The 20,383-nt window shown below is 30.3% G+C and overlaps 4 protein-coding genes across 7 annotated transcripts; 2 read left to right on the top strand and 2 right to left on the bottom strand.

Moving 5' to 3' along the window:
• Positions 1-1,248: 1,248 nt before the first annotated feature.
• LOC125070815 (4-coumarate--CoA ligase 1) lies at positions 1,249-7,229 on the top strand. Of its 3 annotated transcripts, none has more exons than XM_047680800.1 (10): positions 1,249-1,423; positions 1,630-1,797; positions 2,150-2,357; positions 2,633-2,951; positions 3,104-3,287; positions 3,697-3,842; positions 4,789-4,915; positions 5,406-5,633; positions 5,962-6,132; positions 6,418-7,229. In XM_047680800.1, the coding sequence occupies exons 2-10, from the start codon at positions 1,675-1,677 to the stop codon at positions 6,544-6,546; spliced, it is 1,635 nt and encodes a 544-aa protein (XP_047536756.1). In that variant the 5' UTR covers positions 1,249-1,423; positions 1,630-1,674; the 3' UTR covers positions 6,547-7,229. The 3 variants fall into 3 exon arrangements, with proteins under 3 accessions (XP_047536756.1, XP_047536757.1, XP_047536755.1); XM_047680801.1 differs by having other exon boundaries at positions 1,249-1,447; XM_047680799.1 differs by lacking the exon at positions 1,249-1,423 and having other exon boundaries at positions 1,528-1,797.
• Positions 7,072-9,631, bottom strand: LOC125070816 (3'(2'),5'-bisphosphate nucleotidase 1). Of its 2 annotated transcripts, XM_047680802.1 has the most exons (6): positions 9,285-9,631; positions 9,092-9,211; positions 8,513-8,657; positions 8,305-8,409; positions 7,693-7,976; positions 7,072-7,420 (listed from the first exon to the last, which is right to left on the bottom strand). In XM_047680802.1, exons 1-6 carry the CDS (start codon positions 9,402-9,404, stop codon positions 7,157-7,159), a joined length of 1,038 nt encoding a protein of 345 aa, XP_047536758.1. In that variant the 5' UTR covers positions 9,405-9,631; the 3' UTR covers positions 7,072-7,156. The 2 variants fall into 2 exon arrangements, with proteins under 2 accessions (XP_047536758.1, XP_047536759.1); XM_047680803.1 differs by lacking the exon at positions 8,305-8,409 and having other exon boundaries at positions 9,285-9,614.
• A 1,025-nt stretch (positions 9,632-10,656) lies between these two features.
• LOC125071020 (zinc finger protein 260-like) lies at positions 10,657-16,540 on the bottom strand. The gene is made up of 10 exons (XM_047681068.1): positions 16,164-16,540; positions 15,801-16,088; positions 15,512-15,662; positions 15,310-15,416; positions 14,596-14,783; positions 14,032-14,168; positions 13,308-13,516; positions 12,763-12,927; positions 12,437-12,562; positions 10,657-12,092 (listed from the first exon to the last, which is right to left on the bottom strand). Exons 1-10 carry the CDS (start codon positions 16,392-16,394, stop codon positions 11,850-11,852), a joined length of 1,845 nt encoding a protein of 614 aa, XP_047537024.1. The 5' UTR covers positions 16,395-16,540; the 3' UTR covers positions 10,657-11,849.
• A 1,115-nt stretch (positions 16,541-17,655) lies between these two features.
• Positions 17,656-20,361, top strand: LOC125071021 (TRAF3-interacting protein 1). The gene is made up of 6 exons (XM_047681070.1): positions 17,656-17,913; positions 17,979-18,096; positions 18,306-19,333; positions 19,408-19,572; positions 19,683-19,894; positions 20,184-20,361. Exons 1-6 carry the CDS (start codon positions 17,779-17,781, stop codon positions 20,338-20,340), a joined length of 1,815 nt encoding a protein of 604 aa, XP_047537026.1. The 5' UTR covers positions 17,656-17,778; the 3' UTR covers positions 20,341-20,361.
• The last annotated feature ends 22 nt before the right edge of the window (positions 20,362-20,383 follow it).

Here is a 20,383-nt window from a genome sequence, read left to right as displayed (position 1 = left end):
TTTACTGAATGACTTCTATGGGTGAAACATAGTGATTATATTATTTTTAATATTAGAATATTAAAGAGTAACTACGTCTTATATGAAAATATAATCAACACTAATAGAATACTTGTCGTTAGTGGCGTATTAGTCCGCCGGGGGCCGGAAGGGGCGGCTCGCCCCGTGCCTCTAGTCTTGGGGGGCCCCCAAATGCGTCCGCAATCCCCAGATCAAATCCTAAACAAGACTTTAAAAATGTGCTTAGTACATAAATTCGTTAAGATCAAAACACTACACTCTAGAACCATCGAGACCTTTTACATATAAACAAATATTTAGCATTAGCATTTTAGCATTAGCAGCCCGTAAATGTCCCACTGCTGGGATAAAGGCCTCCTCTCCCTTTGAGGAGAAGGTTTGGAGCATATTCCACCACGCTGCTCCAATGCGGGTTGGCGGAATACACATGTGGCAGAATTTCGTTGAAATTAGACACATGCAGGTTTCCTCACGATGTTTTCCTTCACCGCCGAGCAAGAGATGAATTATAAACACAAATTAAGCACATGAAATTTCAGTCGTGCCTGCCTGGGTTTGAACCCGAAATCATCGGTTAAGATTCACGCGTTCTAGCCACTGGGCCATCTCGGCTCTAAATATATATATATTAAATAAACGTTATATGATAAATAAACATAAACACACTTATTTATACACACAAATGTAAACTGAATAAAAAGTTTGTAAAACTACATTTTTTCAAAGCTGATTCAGATTTGGGCCCAAGCCTCTAACGAGCTTAGTCCGCCACTGCTTGACGTTAGATTTACAGTCACCAGATAGATTAACCAAGTTGTTGTCAATATTCATAAAATAAGACCAGATTCACTAGTATACGTATATGCTACTTATATATATATAATTATAGAGATCAAGTTGACAGCGCATTATGCACAAAAGATATTATGTACAAGTTTTAAAAAAAAACAATCAAATGTATTCTAACGTTGCATAATATTTAAGGAATTATAAACTAGACGATCAAATTTTGTTAAAAACAAACGTGTACGAACCTAAACAATGATTTCCAAGAAAATTATATATTTTTCCCCAAATACTCAAGTATTGCTGCATGGATTATCCTTTGCCTTCAAATTTTAACATAGAAAAAAAACACATTACCATAAATCTTTTTTTTTTGGTTCGGCTTTTATATATAAATCTTTTAAGCATTTGATGTCAACTGTCAAGGCCTGCAATGCCCGACTGCAGCATGTTTTTAACCAATTGTCAATGTCAAATAAACTTCAAAGTAGGGTTTTTAACGATTTTTCACATTTTCTTTAGGACTTATTTAATCAGTCAAGTATTTCGCAATTGTTTGTGTGACCTCTGTATTAATTTATAGTGTATAATAATAATCAATTAAAAAAACTGCGAGGTATATTTTTATATTATCTCATTGGTGATTATCTATTAATTCTTATCAAACACAATTTTTAATAATCTATAAATGATTATTAAAAATTGTGTTATAAGAATAGTATTAAGATAACTAAAACATCGATTACGATTTAATTAATCTAGTACTTACGTACTTTATGGTGTGATCGAAGATCAAGTAATTTAAATAGGTGTATTATTTAGCGTTCTCAGATTTTATAAGTCCTGGTACTTCGATTACATTTTAATATGGCTGTGTCTATACATAACAATATAGTATATGGTCCGGAGGAACGTCCGATTCCAGCTCACTTATCCTTTGGTCAATTTGTATTTGATAAATTAAAGAATGCTGGTGACAATATTGCACAGGTGAGTACACTATTTATAATTAAATAACCATTTTGCTCTATTTCCACTTTAATTCTTCTCATTTTTTTATTTATTATATTTTGTTTTTAATTCATAGTTAGTAAATTTATATATGTATAACTTTTCTCTTTGTGTGTATGTAACTAAACTCCTAAATGGTTGGACCAATTTTGTTGAAATTTTGTATTGTTGAGTCTGTGGATAGTTTAAATTCTACCTAGTTGGTTGCACTGCAATCGGGAAGTAAATTAAATATTTATTTCACCCAGACAAAGTTGGAATGAGCAGCTGGTATATTATATAATTGGTTAGTTTATATATTTAAAATAAGATTTCTGTCTATGTTTTATAGATCTGTGCCGAAACGGGCGAGTCTGTTACTTATAGAACTATTCTTCAAAATAGCGTTAACTTGGCTGTTGCACTTCAAGAGTTAGGGTTGAAAAAGGGAGATGTAGTTGCACTTAGCAGTGAAAATCGTTTTGAGTTTACTGTTGCATCTCTAGCAATTATTTACTGTGGTGGAGTTCTGTCAACTCTTAATGTTACTTATTCTTCTGGTAAGGAGTCATCTTTTCATCTTTTGAGTGTTGTAGTTATGCATATTTTTTACACCAATATCTGTTGCTTTTGCAATTTTCATTATTATTTTAGAATAATAGTAGATTATAATATAAAGGGCACATATTTAAAAAAATATATATTTGAATTTTTTATGTTGTGTAATTAAGCCAATTAAAATAGTTTGTAATAAAAGTTCTTGCCTGATTTATTTTTCACTATTTAATTTTCAGTTGGAGTTGTAAATTGTAACTAATCAACACTATGATTTTAGGGGAAATTAGTCATATATTCGGAATTACTAAACCAAAGTTTATTTTTACATCACCAATCACTGCACAAAATATGTACGACTGTAGCCAAGATTTACCTCATGTTGAGAAAATTATTCTCTTCGGAGAGTATGATGTTATACCTGCTATCTTTTACAATGATTTGGTAAAGAAACATGTAAATGTGGATGACTTTACACTAGTGGATGTGAATGGAGTAGATGACACAGTTGCTGTAATGTGTTCCTCTGGAACCACAGGGTTACCGAAGGGTGTAATGCTTACACATGTTAATTTCCTCACTTTGTGTGCCCATATGAAGTAAGTATTTTGTGTATACATTCAGATTCTAATATTAAAATAATGTTTATATACATTTATAATTATTAATTTGTATATATTTTATTTTACAGTTTTATTATATTTACACTCATAAAGGTATAAGCTTTTTAAGTAAATTATTTTACTTGCAGGTACTATTTAGAGACTTCACAAGAAAGGAAAAACCATAAAGTGCTAAGTGGTCTGTCTCTGATACCATGGTTTCATGCATACGGTTTCATCACATCATTTGCTGTCATGTGTTTGAATGTAAAAATTGTATTTCTGGTGAGATTTGATGAAGAGCAATTTTTGGAAACAATACAAAAATACAAGGTAAATTCATTGATCAATTGGTAAACACATAATTGTAGAATAGTTTTTTAGAATTATATTACACATACTATGTAATATCTATTTAAATAATCCTTATATAATAATCAATTAATTATATTCTAAGACTATTCAACAGAAAATTGAATGGATGTGACAAATGAAAATTCAACAGGATGTTGTATGGATTACATGCTTTAATCATTTATCACTATTTTAAAGTAAAAGAGTAACTATTGATTTTGTTGTTGGTTTTTCACAAATACCATTTTCTGAAACCAGTGGTCAATTTATTTTTAATTTAGTCCTGTAAAATTAACAATACCAAATATTACAAGAAATACTTGTTAGTGGGTATTTTGGCTTTATGTACCACTATAAAAATACCTGCTGAAAATATTTTAACTTTCAGATAAACATGACTACTATAGTGCCTCCATTAGCAGTGTTCCTGGCCAAGCATCCCCTTGTCCCCAAATATGATCTAACATCACTTAATGAAGTATGGTGCGGGGCAGCTCCACTGTCTAGGGAAATTCAGGCTGCTGTTTCTAAAAGGTAAATAATAAACATAAACAAGAAATATTGTAATAGCTTTTCCTTGTATGCAATAGTGTTTAGTTAACAACATCCTTATAAAAAACCCAACTAGAAAATAATTTGTTTTGTCATTTTATGCTTACATCAGACTAATATTATTGGCTTTTGCGTCGTCATGCCTAAAGCACTTCTGCCAATCATAATATTTAACATAGACATAGCCTGGGGGTAATGAATGTATAATATACTAGCAAACCCGACCACACGTTGCAGTGGGTATGTTATATGTTAGATTAAACTGTAGAGTTAAAAAACTTTTTCTAAATCATCCTGAATGTACATAATCTATCTATACTTATAAAATAACATACCCTGACTGACTGATTCATCATCGCCGAGCGTAAACTACTAAAGTTAGGGCCATAAAATTTGTCGAGTAGGATCGTTTTAAGGATTTTGGAGATTCTACCAAAATCGAAGGGTGTAAAATAAGGGTTTAACTCTTTTCTAAGGAAGTCCGTCATTTTATGAGCTAGAAACATGAAACATAATTTTTTGGATACTGATTAGTAATGATTAGATACATATGTAAGCGTTTCTAGATATTCTATCCCTAAGGGGGGGAAATAAGGCTTGAAAGTTTCTATGGAAGTCCGTAATTTTTTGAGTTAGAAAATGATACTTTATTTTTGAGATACTGATGAAAAATGAGTAGATACGCATTTAAGCGTCTTAAAGCGGTCTTAAATTAGAGTAATATTTTAAGTTAATATGTAAATTAATTTAATTTCCACGCGAGCAAAGCCGCGGGCAACAGCTAGTATAAAATATTTTATTTCCAACATTCAGAACTTTTTGTGAAATGCGCATAAAGAAAAACAGCGATTATTATAGATAAAGAAGGAAGATAAGGGATATAAATGAATACGTGATAAATAAAGAGTAATAGAGTATTTTTTTTTAGAACTGGAATTGGCTTTATTAGACAAGGATACGGTCTCACAGAGGTAACAATGGCATGTTGTGTGGATTTAACTAACGGGGAGAAAATGGGCTCATGTGGGACCCCTGCGCCTGGCATGAGAATAAAGGTATGCCTTAAATGAATCCCATTAACACAATCAGGAATATTATATAAGAAAATATTTAAAAGAAAATTGTGCAAAAATAATTACACAATTTCATAGAAGTGCTAAATATAAATCATTTATTAACTGTCACATAAAATATTTAATGGTCGAAAATATTGTAATTTATCTATAAAGTAATAAATTCAAAGTCCAAAACAATGAAAAGTACTTGAATAAGTCAACTGTGTAATCAATAATTTAGTTCACATATCCCAAACTCTTCGTTAAAATATCTCTACAGAAAAATAAAATTAACTAGACCCGGGATTTGGACCAAAAACGTAAGATCTGCAGTCATATAAATTATCTACTAGAACATCGGACCAAGTATTTATGAAATAATATAGTATAAATATTTTTATGACCCTATGTGTGGCCATATCATATTATTATTTAATGCGTTATTCTCAAATAAGTTGAATATTATAATTTTTTATAAATATTTTGTAAGGTACTGGATACAGAAACTAATGCCAAGCTAGGTCCAGGAAAAGAGGGCGAAATATGGATTAAATCGCCTTTGGGCATGAAGGGTTACATGGGCGACAAAGCTTCCAGCGATGCACTGGTCGATAAAGAAGGATATATACGAACCGGCGATATTGGATACTACGATGATGAAGGATACTTTTATATCGTAGACAGATTAAAAGAACTTATCAAATATAAGGGATTCCAGGTAATTGCAATACATTATGTCTTGAGTACAACCACTAAAACTTAACCACTTTACATATTTAAAGTGTGCTGAAGCTGTTATGCTAAAGTGAAGTGACTTAGATTTATTCGATTCGTGATCAACATCAAGAGATATGTTCGAAAATTATGAATAATTTAATTATCATTCCGATGCAAGATAACATACATTTCTGAACTTTTGTACTAGTCTTAGGAGTCCACTAACTTCAAAATAAATAAAATTTCCCCAATCTTTGGATTTTTTTTTAATTAAAAAAAATACCTTAGTATCCATATTTTGTATTTAAAGTTTGTTTGATTGTCCAAAGGTGGCGCCCGCAGAATTGGAGGCGCTACTACTTCGTCACGCGGGCGTGGCGGACTGCGGCGTGGTGGGGCGGCCGGACGAGGCCGTCGGCGAGCTGCCCGTCGCCTTCGTGGTGCCGCAGCCGGGAGTGGAACTCAGCGCCGATGAAATCGTGGCCTACGTCGCGTCTAAGGTAATTATCTGGTACTATTCGTGCAGAAGGTATATGTGTGTATTTGAAAATTGTATTATTTACAGAAAACATAAGTACTTATTATTTCCATGTGTTTTATTAATATAATATATTAAACATTTTCCTTGGCGCTGTTTCAATGAAAAGTTTAATAAAATACAACAATTAGGTCTGTATGTAAATTGCAAAATGCAGTCAGTTTTCGAGGTTGTAAAAATTAGAACGAAAGTCAAGGTCAAAATAATTAAGGTAAGGGAAAGCAAAATAATCGTAATTATTGTTTAGGTGTCGCCGGCCAAGCACTTGCGCGGTGGAATTATATTCGTTGAAGAAATACCAAAGAATCCATCTGGTAAAATTTTGAGAAGAGAATTAAGAAAATTGTTAAGCATCAAGTTAAATAGCAAATTGTGAAAAATCTTCATAAACCTATATGACAAAAAGACGTACACAATATGACAATAGTTTAGAAAAAAATGACATTCTCTTATGTTTAGAAATGTAGTCTAACGTAGTAAGCTTGTCTTGCGCAGCAACAAATGTAATTACTGATTATATTTAACCTTGTACAAAAACACATTCTCCAAAGAAACAAGTTAATAGTCATTAATATTGATAACATTGCATTTAAGTTTTTTATTAATATTAAGAAAATATGTCAGATTTAATATTTTTATTGTTTTCTGTTATAGTGATTATGTAATCACAATCAATAGCTACACATGATAAGATGGGTTTCTTAACTAAGCATGCGTTATACTTAATTAAGGTTGATGGTCAAAAATTACTTATTACAGAACAACGTAACTATGAAATATGTATTATGTATCTAATATATCAAGCTTATTAAAATTGACTTTTGTTAGTGTATATACCTATTTTAGCGTGGGACTTATTTGTATTCAAATATTGAGTATCATAATAAAACCATTGTTTTTTTGTGAAAGGTGTATATATTAATTATTTTCTGAATGGGTAGAAATTTATAGCATTGATTCTTGTATTATATAACATATTTATATTTTCACTTATTTGCTAGTTTTTCTTTTAGTTCTTGTGGTATTCGATTCAGTGCATAGTTATGAAGGTCAGCATTAACAGCAGCTAACACTCCAGTTTTATTAGGTCTCGGCTCTGAGGCTCCATATTTATAATTGTGACCTAGGATGTCAGTTAATTTGCCACCAGCAGCAGAAAGAATTGCTTCAGGGGCACATGTATCCCATTTTTTACAGCCAGGGCTAGCAAAAACATAAACAGATGCTTTTCCTTCAAGCAATTGTAAGACCTGTAAATAAAATTGTTAACATTCTATACATAATAATAATGTTGTAAGATATAATGATTACACCACCAAGATAAAACTGTGTTCATAGAATAATACAAACTGTTGCTTGCTTCTATTAATGTATATATATATTTAAAACTTAGCCCAAAGGATGGTATTGCAAGACTTTAATATAATACTATTTGTAATAAGTAAACTCTATAAATACAATCACCTGAAGAAGGGAATTTGACATACAAAATGATGGCTAACTTAAAAACTTATAGTAATACCTTGAATCCTGCGCCACCAACTCTTAGAATCTGAGATGCATTCATTACTTGTAATGCTTTCTCTACAACTGGATTTGAATGACTTCTTGTTGTTGTGATAATAAGAGAGTTTGGTGGAGGAGCTGGGGTAAATCCACCGACACCAATTTCCTGCAGACCCCAGATAGTTCTACCAGTTTTGTTTTCACTTCCGACATTTTTATAATATGGCTGGTGAATAACACCAGCAACTGGTTTTTCATTGACTGATATACCAATAAGTACTGTCACATGTTCTAAGAAACCTGCAACAACATCAATGACATAATTTTTTTATATCTTAATATTGCTTATGTATATTCAACCATATGCAACATGCAATATATATTTGCTTAATGCAGTTAAGGAAGATCACACTCAAATGCAATAAAGTAGAAATTTATTAAACTTCTTTACAAGCAGCTATTTGTGATGCATGCACCAAAATATTATGTGATATTAAGTTCCAAACAATAGTATGTTATGATTTATTTATTTATTAAATGGTTTTTGTTGACACACTGTTTTATTTCATATATTTGTATTGTTAACACCCAAAAGATACTACCTACGATGTGCAAATTATCCATTTACCATAGTGTGACTGTAGTAAACTTAAATACCACTTGATACTTATAAGTGGGTGGGTCAAATACATTTTCCATCTTTCCCAAGGATCTCTCTTCAACATAAGGGCACCTAAAATTTTTTAGTCATGCTATCATCATATATCTGCTTGAATCAGAAATTTCCATTTAATGTTATAAATTGCAATATTAATTATTTCTAAGTGTTACAAAACCTTGGGTGTATTCAGAAGTTCCATCGAGAGGATCCACCCATACTACAATATCTTCTTCCTTAATGCCTTGCAACTCCGAAGGGCATTCAAGGCGTAAAACTTCTTTATCAGCATCTATTGTTAGCCAATCACTACAAACATCACCCTGAAAAGAAATAATGTTATGACAAGATACCTTTTTCTAATGTAAATGTAACAGAAGGAGGTCAAGAAACAAGGTCAATGAACAATATAAATGGAAATTCTAACAAAGAATAAAACCTTCATGTGAAACCTAACGATTGTTAAAAGAAATGACATATACTGACTTTTATTTACCTATCTACCAATACCTACAAATCTAATTTTATTTGGTTAATATTATAAAGGACTAATGTAAAAAGAGTAAAGGAGTAAAGCCAAAACCAACATTCATTGGAGCAGAATGGTGGAATTTGCTTCAATAGGGAAAATGTTTTACAAATTTATTAGCCAAGCAGTAAGACATTTGCTGGCTTTAACTTTACAAAATAGTTAAATCAGTAAATTAAAACTTGATTGTAGATAAATAGTGGGCATGATTACTAAATGATTACTTACCTCATTATCAGGATTATCTTCTTCTCCTATAATATTAATTTTTGGATATTGAGCTGACAAAGACGCAATAATACATCTCTGAGCTGATCTATCAGCTTCTGTTTGGTAGTCGTCTTTTGCCTAAAACATTAAATATAAAACTTACGTAATAAATAAACTATGTGTGTGATTTAAATATAAAAAATACACTAACCTTTTCTACAATACCAAGTTCACCCTTGCTCATAACATCTCTTACTATTTTACCAGCTCTACCAGCTACAGACACAGATGATGCTAATAGCCTCACAATTAAAGGAACACTTGTTGACATCTTTATAAAACTATCTATTACACCAAAAATCAATAAAAAGGAAAAATAAATTTTGCAATGCTATTATGTATGTCAGTGTGTATTAAAACACAATAAATTCTAGATGATTTATTTATACATGTCCAAAAATCGATATGACTTTATTTATCGATTTCTGTTTTTTATTCAAAGTTCGATAATTTCGATATTTGTGTTATTCGATAATTAAATCGAAATATTACCGATTTTAATTTTAAAAGTTCATTTTACAACGTAGTCAAAATAGTTGTAATAGAGAAGTGTCACAGATATAAATAATAATAGACAGTGATACCGGTTCGGTTTCAGATTCACAGAATAAATAATAGTATAATACAATTTTATATACCAAATATCGATCTAAACAAACAAATCTAAATAATTACACTTTAATGCTGGAAGTAGCACTTAAGGCCATTTCCAACTGTAAGTCGCAAAATAAACGGCACGGGCACTAAGCAGAACTACAAGTTTAAGCCATTAAATTAAATAAAAAGGTCATATTTAAAAATCAGAGAATACAAACAGCTACTATATACGGCAGATTGATGTTCCTCGCCCATTAAAATACACAGTATGTACTGAGACTGAAACATAGATGTTAGAAGAAATCGAACGCAAATTTATTATTGCACTAAAACCACACAAAGAAACTATATTTGTTGACAGATCCCTGGTAGATTTGATTGTGCTACACAGGGCTGTGAGATCGTATAATTAGATACAAAAAGTGTACTTAGTTATCTTATGTATTGATATATATACACGTTTATGTAGAACGCAAATAGTTGCGTTCCTTAATTGTTTTGTAAAGTAAATTTTGTGGATATTAAAATATGGAATTAAAATTGAAATTGAGGTCTTAGCATATACTGACTTATGTTGGTACTAAAATATTAAGATTTTTTCATGTTCTAGGTTACAAAATCAATAATTTAATTGTCACAAATATTTCTCAACAGTTTTGTTAGTTCATTAATAATTTTAGATTCTATATGATTTCAGTGAACCAGAATTATGAAATAATTTGGCTATACTGGCAACCCTAGTGCTAACTATCCAATCTCTTATCTACTGATAGTCAGAAGCCGTACTGATCAAGCAAGCAATATCAATCAAGAGATATACTCTTTGGTCTAAGCAGCACTTGCTTAAAGAGCAAAGATATTCTATACTGTAAATTTATTTATTTGAACTCCATAATGTCAAAGAGGTATAAAAATTTAACATCCAATAACTTAAAAAAATATTTATTGTCATAATAACACAATTATAATAACTATAAACCATATGTATTGTAATTAATACAATAAAATGACATATGATAAACAATAAAACTTATGTGTAAATTAATATAAACCTTAATTAACTATATCATTAACAGTAACTTAAATTAGAACCCCAACTTAATACAAAATAAAACAAATAATATAATTGCAATATCTTAGATATGGGTGAACCACCACAGAATTTTAAGGCACTTAGTATATAAGAATATTATTTTATAAAAATATAATTTTGATTGTATACATTTCACATTCAATGACCCTATTCTAGTACCAGTCCGGGAATCACAACTGTGCATAACAAAATTAAAAATCCATATACCAATATACAATTGCTATATTCGTATTGTATAAAGTTTACAGTTGCCATTATATGCTATTCTCAACTTACAATAAAACATATGTATATTATATATGTATTTTCTACATCCAACACCAGTATTTCTCTTTTACTTCTTATAATATTTCAACTTTCAAATAACTGTAAACCTATAAATAGTTAATTTTTTTTGTTTCTAATTGTTTATAAGAAACATAAGTATTGCAGTAGGAATTTCGAAATATCACCTTAAGCTGTTAAGTTTTGTGTGGTGACAATCAATATTCATTAGTAATCATTTTTTGCAACTTTTGATACAAGAAAATGCTTCAAAAATTGTTAGAAGCTTAATATTCAAGCCATTTTAAGTAAAGCAAAATATTAAATTAATATTTCATCAAAAATGTATTTAATAGATAGCTAGTTTGTTGAATAATGACAGTACATTTTGGCATCTATTCTAGTCATAATATTATTTAAATTCAAATATAATCATATTTTTCTGATTTAAAATAAAATATAATATTCAAAAATATTCTTATCTTATAACGAATCTTCATAAAATTTTTGATTCAGCGAAAACTATTTGATTATAATTATAATATTATATAAATCAGAGACACAGTCAACTTTTCATATTAAAACGAATGTAAATAAATTATTATAAAAGATTTTTTGCTTTTTTATCTGTTTCGATAAAATCTATGTTTTAAAAAAACAAAGATTACACTACATTTTAGAACAATTTTTCAGGACTTACTTAAGTAAATTCTAACGGACACAATTTTAGAAGTTATATTTTAATTCAAACCATCTTCCAGCCTATTTACGCATTTTTTTACTTTTGTCGTCTTCATTATCGCTGTCATCGGGCTTACTAACTTGATCGAGTATATGGTTGATGATTTGGTCTATGGTGTGAGTGTCGAGCATACGTGCAATGTTTTTATCTTCTATCACGTATAGGAACAAATGCTTGGCATTTTCACGCAGGCGTTGCACGCGTGTCCATTTGTCACGATCAGCTGCCCGTGCACCACAATTTTCGATTACCTTCTCTAACACCTATTGCATGAAAGAATTAAACAAAACTATACTATAATATATATATAATTTAACCATTTTTATGCTACGATATATTTATATACAACCTGCCGTCTGAACACTATTACATACATAAATGGAATTGGATAGAAATTTATTTAATGAAAAATACTAATACTAATAATAACATGTTATTTATTCTATAATATGTGATTCTATATCCAAAGCCAAAGTAGAATTGTTGTGGGATTGGGATTGGTTTCAGAAATTATTCCATTCGACTACAAACTACATTTCTACAAACTATTCAACTTTATAACAGTAGCATAGATTATTTATAAGAGTATTTTATTTCTATAACATACCACATCCACAGACTCATCAGGCCATCCAAAGCACTCAAGCATTTCATTGTCTATCAGTTGACTGAGTAACTTCTTCAGACTTTCTGCAAGTTCCTCTTCAGACATTAATGGAGAATCCTCCTCTTCCTATCAAAATTATAAATTCTTTTAGCATGAGTATTAATATTCATTTATGTCTCAATTATTAAAATTATAAGACAAAAGGCAAACAATAAAATATAAAACCACTTTTTACTGTGTTATGCATTTGCATGCATTTAGTTTATTTAACCTAGTTTATTAATGATTTACTACAGAAATAATATTAAAAAATGTAGATTATTTACTTGTATCTGTTCATCTTCCATTTCTGATTGTGTTTGTTCCTGTAATCCGCCATAAAGAACACCCTGCCCGTAGCCTTCTAATATGCGATCTGATTCGGCATCTAGCACATTCAAAATAGACTCCAACTCTGACTTTCGCACACGATCCATGCCTAAATTGGAACCCTGTCAATTACATATTCATTGAAAAAAGTAAGATTGCAAAATGTATTTATAATTAAGATAAAGTCAAAAAGGGGGGCAAACCGTCTGAAGAAACAAAAATTTGCTATGTAATGTATCCTATAAAAAAATTTAAGAAGTGTTTTTTTTCGCAACTCCTTCTTTTGCTTAGCTTGCAGTTAGTATTTAATATATGTCTCAATTTTCGGTTGACATAGTGTTAGTAACAAAGCGAAACATTTAAGCTTATTAAATTATAATTAATATTTTAATCCAACTTAATTAACCATATGCGTAGATGATTCGAGTAAGAATTGTCTGAAGTACTGTATATTATGAACTAACAATCGGTCTAGGGTAATTAGAATATATATTAAGTTCACCAGCACACGGCGCACGTGCAGCAGTCGCTCGCGGAACACCTGCGGGTGCGACTTGCGCACGTGTCGCACGAGCTGCTCGCCACGCACGTAGGCGCGCGCCGCCACGCAGTACATGCAACGCCGCGGCCGCTCCAGCGCGTGCGTGCTCATGTGCCGCCGCATGTTCGCGTCGCTATGGAAGCGCTTCGGGCACACTTCGCATTCGTATGCTAAAAATAAAATAAAATTACATTATTTACCATTTTGCGTTTCATTATTTACGTTTATGTTTATTTGATTGAGAGTAAGACCAAAGATTCAAATAGTTGAATAGAATATATAATTTCAAACACCATTTTGACTGGTAGAGTAATTTTATAATTGTGTTTACATTTTATCTTTAGAGTAATGCATTATCATGTGGCTTATCACTTTTGTTTAACAAAATTAAATATAAACCTTCACTTTAATTTCACCCAACTGGGTATAGGGTTGGGTGAAATTAAAGTAAAGGATGTGTTTAATTAAATTTACCACGTAGCAACTTTAAACCAAGAAGAAAAATAAATAACATGCCCTGTATAAATAAATAATGGCATGATGATAAAATGACTCATTAGTCTTAAAATTCATTAATTTTAAGCAATTTTAAAAGTACTACAAATAATTTATACATAAATTAACTCTGAAAATGAAGCAAAGTTGTTTGCTAAAAAGTAAATAGCATGATTAAGAAAAAGCTTACGTTTTTCATCCAAATGCATTTTGACATGACTTTGAAGACTCTCTTCATTACTAAATTCCTTTTTGGAATAAACACATGTTTCAATTGGACACAGTAGTTTTGTCAATCCCATGTGTTCTCTTTCATGAATTAGCAATCTGAAATATCCAATTTTTTAAGTCACATATTTCGTTTAAATTATAAGTTTATTACAATAACTCGTCCCAATCACTACATTCATATTCTTTCATTGTCATAAAAAATATTATAAATTAAACAAAAGCATATTAACTTTTTAGTACACAGCTTAAGTAATTTTCTTATTATATTTTATATACGTATTTTAATTCTTAATAACGTTTTATATTGTTAATATATAGTTCCTTCTTTACAAATTCAAGTATTCAAACATATATTGATAAACAGAATTGGCTCTATCCATTGGGAGAGCACAGCAAATACAAATCAAATAAATTTCATTTTTGTCCACATTTCATATACAATCCAGACAATTGTATAAGTTCATGTTATCAACTAGAATCATATGAAATAACAATAAATGATATTAATAGGTCTTTTCTTTACCTTGCCTTGGACTGGAATGATAAACCACATTTTGTACAAGTACTACCATTGTGTTTCTCCATGTGACGTTGTAATTGTACCTTCTGGATGTAGGATCGTTTACATATGTTGCACTTGTAAGGTTTTTCAGGCACGTGAGTAAACACATGGCGACGCATCACTTCTATAGTAAAGGTACTGTAGCCGCACTGCAAAACCATATTTTGTGTTACTTAAATCTGTTTTTTTATTTTATTTCAAAACATAGTCAGTTAGCAATAGTGAGAATACTGAAAGTGAAGCCACCTTATATCTTCTTAACTATACTAAAACTGTTTACAGACCCATATAATTATAAAGCATAAGAAAAATTACCTCTTTGATTGGTAGGTAAATAGATTTATCGAGAGCATATGATAAATGTTAAATACCAATCAATCACTTAAGCTTTTAGAAGCTAAAATGTCTTTTGAAAAATAAACAAAAAAACAAATTACTATATAGGTTTAGCAAATATTCAAATCAGATAAGAAAAACATCATTGGAACTAAAAACTTACCAAATTTATCCTCAAAGGGCAGCTTAACAAATTACAATAACAATTATAGCTATACTTTAATATTACAGGTGAAATGTATGTTATACAAAGTGTATCTATTCATATAGAAATGACTTCTTAGACAACCATTCAGAAATCTTATAATGATGATATAAATTGTCAATAAAATATTTTACCACATCACAAGCATATTTCTTTTCTCCATGTATTTCCAAATGTTTGGCAATGGCTCCTCGAGAACTAGTTATTTTGCCGCAATGATCACACTCATATTGTGGTATTTCTGTGAAAAATATATTGCAGTAATTGATAAAAATTAAGTTCAAACCAATTATTTTTCTTTATAAATGGTTTTAATAAAATGTAAATAACATTTACCTATGTGTTTACATTGGTGATGAACAATTAATTTTGAAAAATTTCTTGTCTGAAAATCACAAAGTTTGCAGCTAAAAAATTTGCTTGCTATGTGCTGCATACGAAGATGGACCATCAAGTTATCCTTCCTTGAGAATGTTGCATCACAAATCTAGAAATGAAATTAAATATTAATGTTTATAAGACACTAAACAAGATAATATATTATTTATTGTGTGTCTAAACCTAATAAACATAGATAATTACAAGTATCCTTGAGGAGCTAACGTTGATGACGGTTTACACTTACCTCACATGGAAACACAGACACATTTCTGCCATCACAGCCTCTTTGCATCATATGTCTTAAGACATGAGAGCGTCTTACAAACTTTTTACCACAGTGCTCACATTCAAATATCTCTCGCTGATGTATGTTTTCAATATGTTTTGTTAATATTTCTTTATTTGGACATACTACTGAGCATTGACTGCAAGCAATACTGCCTGGAGCATTTGAGTGCTCATCTCGAAGATGATTAGTGTAGCTCTTTTTGAATCTAAACTTCTTGTGACATTGATTGCAAGTAAATGTTGACTAAAAGAAAAGTAAACAATATAAGTGACTTGATATTACAATTATTGAAGGATTCTAGCAGCTGATATTCATTACCTTAATTGGTTTACCAACATCAGGCATCGTCAAAGGTTTTGAACAGTACTTGAGGTGGCGAAGTAAATAAACTCTGGATTCAAATGTTCGACTGCAATAAGTACAAACATTTGTTTGTTCATTACATTCGTCAGCGTCATTTTCGGTCTTAATTACTGTTTCCTCGGCCTTCTTGGATTTAATATTTTTGGAACCTGGAGGCCTACCTAATCTTTTACGTTTGCGCGGCATTCTAAAAAAACATTAACAACTTTGGCTCCTTTCTAAGAGTTTTAGTTTGCAAGTTAACTCAGATATAATTTGATATTACTTTCACTCAGGCGCTGATTTTGTTACGCTAAAAGAGTATGGCCGATGGCGTACTATATTAAAATGTTATGTTATAAACTGTTAAACAATCATTCATATTGTAAGTATAAAAATATGAGGAAAAATTGATTCTTATATGGTAGTAATAGAGTTTCTTTTTAACCCACATCTATCCAAAATTATTTTTTTCTTTATAATATAAAACTTGTCACCTAGAACTTAAGACTTATTTTACTTTATATATTTTTTATAAGCCAACGAAATTTAAAAGTAGCTTTACGACTTCGCAAAGTCTTATTATCAGTAAAAGGTGTCGTCTGTCAAATCAGTAGCCACGTACCTTCCTGTAACAGATAATATAAAACTATCGATAATGTGGGCAGGTTCGTAAAGGTGACATAAATGATATATTACCATACATATAACGTACTCTATATAATAAGAACCTTTAAAAAAACAAAACGTTTTTATTTTTTTTATTTTTACAAAACCTTAATTCATTTAATATAATTTTTGTTTACTATTTATTACTAATATTTAAAAACAAAAGCTCTGAGTTTTGAACCTCTGTAATAATCAAAATTTCTATTATAAAAATGTCTACCATATAATTTTACTATAGGCCATACTAATTACAATGAGTTTATTAAAAAAAAAAATTTTTTTTCTTTTATAATCCGAGTGAATAATAATGTGTTTTAATACCTAGATAATTGTACAATATCTTTTAAAAAAGAAGCTTAATAGACGATTTTATATCTATTATTTATTTAATAATAAGTACACTCAACAAAGGGTCACATAGGAGGCGAGAGGTGTTTAAATTTAGGACAAGCAAAATCTTATTTTAAAATATAGCACAATACTTATTATTTAAGTAGGTGCTAAGAGAAAAGTACCAGTAGTAGTAGTCACACTCAATTATTATTTTAATAGCCCGGTCATGGATCGTTTCTGTGTTTAAAGTGCGCCTATAACTTATATATTTCTCTATTATATAAATACAATAATTATCAATCAGATGTCGCATCTCTTAACTCTAATTTAATACAATAATTGCTTAAACAACACTGCAAAGTTACCATTTTATTTAAATTAGCGTTGAAAAACATTTAGACCATTGCAGTAATGGAAAGGCCCAAGTGAAGACGAACCTTAATATAATCTTTGGTTGCCACGGTTACCGATATAATTTTGTGAATGTAAACAAAGTAGTTTCAATTAATATTATATAGAAGTATACATTATAATACACTTAACTTAATTATGATTATAAAACATAGTTAATTTGCCTGAAACATGTACGATGGAAGACGTAATCGATGCAAGTATAATAAAAGCTACGCAAGTGTCTTTAGGGAAATATGTTAAACGGCCACCACTAAACGACAAATTGTTAAAGAAGCCACCATTCAGATTTCTACATGATATTATTACAACAGTAAGTACATTGATTACTTAGATTTTATAGCTATTGAATAAATTTAAACATCTAGTTTCTTTTAGGTGTTGAAAAGTACAGGGTTTTTTAAGGGTTTGTTTGAAGATGAAGAATTAATATCTGATAACGTAAAAGATAGAGAAAGTAAAATTCAATTTCTCACTAAAGTTATATCGGTTGTAGGTAAGTTTAATTACTTTTTTTATGCTTATTATATACATATAGTAGTGGAGTGGATTATACACAATAGTATTTGTTTGCTGACGTTCATTGGGTGGCAAAGTAGTATTACCCCTATGAGTTGTATTAAAAATGCTAAGATAACGCTAATATTCGATTTGGCAAAAATAATTACAAAAAAGACATCCCAAATTTAATACAATACATTTCAGGCACAACCACTGGAAAAATCTTGAATGTTAAACCCTCTAAAATAGTAGCTGGTCAAGAGCCTGACAAAACAAATGAATTATTACAGTGCCTCGCGTTTGCCCTAGATAATAAACTTTCTTCAGATGAAGCTGTAAAACTATACAAAGAAAGAGGCAATCCAACTATTCCGAATGAAAAAAAAGTTAAAGATGCACCTAAACTAGTTAAAAAGGGTGTAAATACAAAAAAAATATCATCAAAAAGTACTGACAAGTTAGTCAAATCTGATAAAAATCCGAATAAAACGAACTTAAGAGAAAATACTGTAGTAAAAAAAGAGTCTCCTCCCAAAAAAACATCACAATCGTCTAAAATAATAAGTAAAAGAGGTCTAGAAAAAGAAAAACAAGAAATTAAAAGTGAGACGTCATCATTAAATAAAAATAATATCTCTAATGCGATCGAATTAGCAGATTCCGCGCTTGTTTCCGGTGATACCGATTCAAATATTCCTATTCCTAATTTAGAAATATCTCAAGAAAATGAAAGCTCTTTATTATCAAACTCAAATATAGAAAACACAAAAGATATCGATGGCGAAACTCGTAGTTTAGTGGACGAAGATGTAACAATTTCAAAAGATATAGTAAAAGTTGGATCTCTTGGAGACAAAAGTAACGAAATTGAAAATGCTGAAATTAATAAGTATGAATTCCATGAACGATTATCAAACAATCATGAAAATGAAGTTTTAAATAATGACTTGAATAAAAATACTTCACTTGAATCTAATGCAACTATCAATAACGAAAACATACACAAACAGGAAAATTTAAGTTCAAGCCTGGTGGAATCTGTGGTTAAAGCATCTGAATCAAAAGTTGTGGATATTCCGCATGGAAAAGGACCAGACAGTGTAAGACGACCTTCTTCTTCGAGACCAGGTGCACCAAGATTTCGAGATAAAAATGAAATTATTTTGTCAACCGTAGATAATCTTGTTGTTGGTAAAGTAAATATTATCGTTGAAAATACAACTAACGAAGAGGTACATATTACCAAATCATTATTGCATTTAAGCTTTTAATCTTATGTTTATATTTTAATTTCATTATATTTAAGGAAGAAGAATCTAGTATCGTCATTGTAGAAAACACAGACACCTTAGCGAATTCTCAAGACCAGGATGATCAATTGCAAATATCTTCAAATGAGCATGGTCACCTCGTACAACAAATATTAAACGCACAAAAAGAGTTTTCTGAAGTCAACGGCAAGACTAATATTGTAAGCGCAACTAAATGATATCTTAGCCTATTGCAATAAATTAAACATAATTGCTTAAGAACGACATACATTCAGTTATTTATTACTCGTTTCCCGTATTTTTTCCTTAGGAGTGGCAGTTCGGAGCACAAAAAGCTAAAGACGTTGTTAATAAGGAAATAGAACAATTAAGGTTTAATGTGCAAGCTTTATCGCGTGTCGCAAACCCTTTAGGGAAATTGCTGGATCACATTCAGGAAGATGTTGAAATTATGCGCCAAGAACTCCAACAATGGACTAAAACTTTTGAAGAGGCTTCAAAACAATTGCTGAAACAAAAAACGTTAGTACACTTTTAGAGTATATATAAAATAATACTTGTATATTTTTATTCGTTTTACTTAATGCAATGCTTATTTCGAAATTATAAATCATAATGTTTGCCTTTTAAAATCAACTAAATTAAAAGTAAAAATCTTATCAAAGACAATGAGATTTAAACATAGAAAATTCTACAACTTTTAATATTCCTAACAAAATTGAATTAAATATGACAAAAGTTTGTGTATGCTAAACATGTGACATTATAACTTCAACATTGTCCAATTTCAATTGGGTATCTTATTTTCCAGCACAAATGAGGAATCCTTACTTCCCCTCCACTCAAAAGTAAAGCACTTGGAAGCGGATATAGCGGAGAAATATGACAAAATTAATGATCTTAAGATGGTCATACACAAAAATACATTAAGAATCGAAAAGTTGTTAGCTAGCGGGAACGTGCAATAATATTACTGTTTCTTTTGCTTATTGTTATATTTCTGTTGTAGAT

The sequence above is a fragment of the Vanessa atalanta genome, chromosome 18, assembly GCF_905147765.1.
Source record: "Vanessa atalanta chromosome 18, ilVanAtal1.2, whole genome shotgun sequence".
In the NCBI taxonomy this organism is placed as follows: domain Eukaryota; kingdom Metazoa; phylum Arthropoda; class Insecta; order Lepidoptera; family Nymphalidae; genus Vanessa; species Vanessa atalanta.
This window is presented reverse-complemented; position numbering and strand designations above follow the sequence as displayed.

Coding starts and splice junctions, on each gene's coding strand:
- LOC125071020 (XM_047681068.1), bottom strand. CDS start 16,394: ATGCCGCGCAAACGTAAAAGATTAGGTAGGCCTCCAGGTTCCAAAAAT. Junction 15,663..15,800: donor TGTCTGTGTTTCCATGTGAG/GTAAGTGTAAAC, acceptor TTTCATTTCTAG/ATTTGTGATGCAACATTCTC. Junction 14,784..15,309: donor AGAAATATGCTTGTGATGTG/GTAAAATATTTT, acceptor ATGGTTTTGCAG/TGCGGCTACAGTACCTTTAC.
- LOC125071021 (XM_047681070.1), top strand. CDS start 17,779: ATGGAAGACGTAATCGATGCAAGTATAATAAAAGCTACGCAAGTGTCT. Junction 19,334..19,407: donor AAAATACAACTAACGAAGAG/GTACATATTACC, acceptor ATTATATTTAAG/GAAGAAGAATCTAGTATCGT. Junction 19,895..20,183: donor CAATTGCTGAAACAAAAAAC/GTTAGTACACTT, acceptor CTTATTTTCCAG/CACAAATGAGGAATCCTTAC.
- LOC125070816 (XM_047680802.1), bottom strand. CDS start 9,404: ATGTCAACAAGTGTTCCTTTAATTGTGAGGCTATTAGCATCATCTGTG. Junction 9,212..9,284: donor AACTTGGTATTGTAGAAAAG/GTTAGTGTATTT, acceptor TTAATGTTTTAG/GCAAAAGACGACTACCAAAC. Junction 8,410..8,512: donor AACTTCTGAATACACCCAAG/GTTTTGTAACAC, acceptor AAAAAATTTTAG/GTGCCCTTATGTTGAAGAGA.
- LOC125070815 (XM_047680800.1), top strand. CDS start 1,675: ATGGCTGTGTCTATACATAACAATATAGTATATGGTCCGGAGGAACGT. Junction 2,952..3,103: donor ACTTTGTGTGCCCATATGAA/GTAAGTATTTTG, acceptor TTTTACTTGCAG/GTACTATTTAGAGACTTCAC. Junction 3,843..4,788: donor CAGGCTGCTGTTTCTAAAAG/GTAAATAATAAA, acceptor ATTTTTTTTTAG/AACTGGAATTGGCTTTATTA.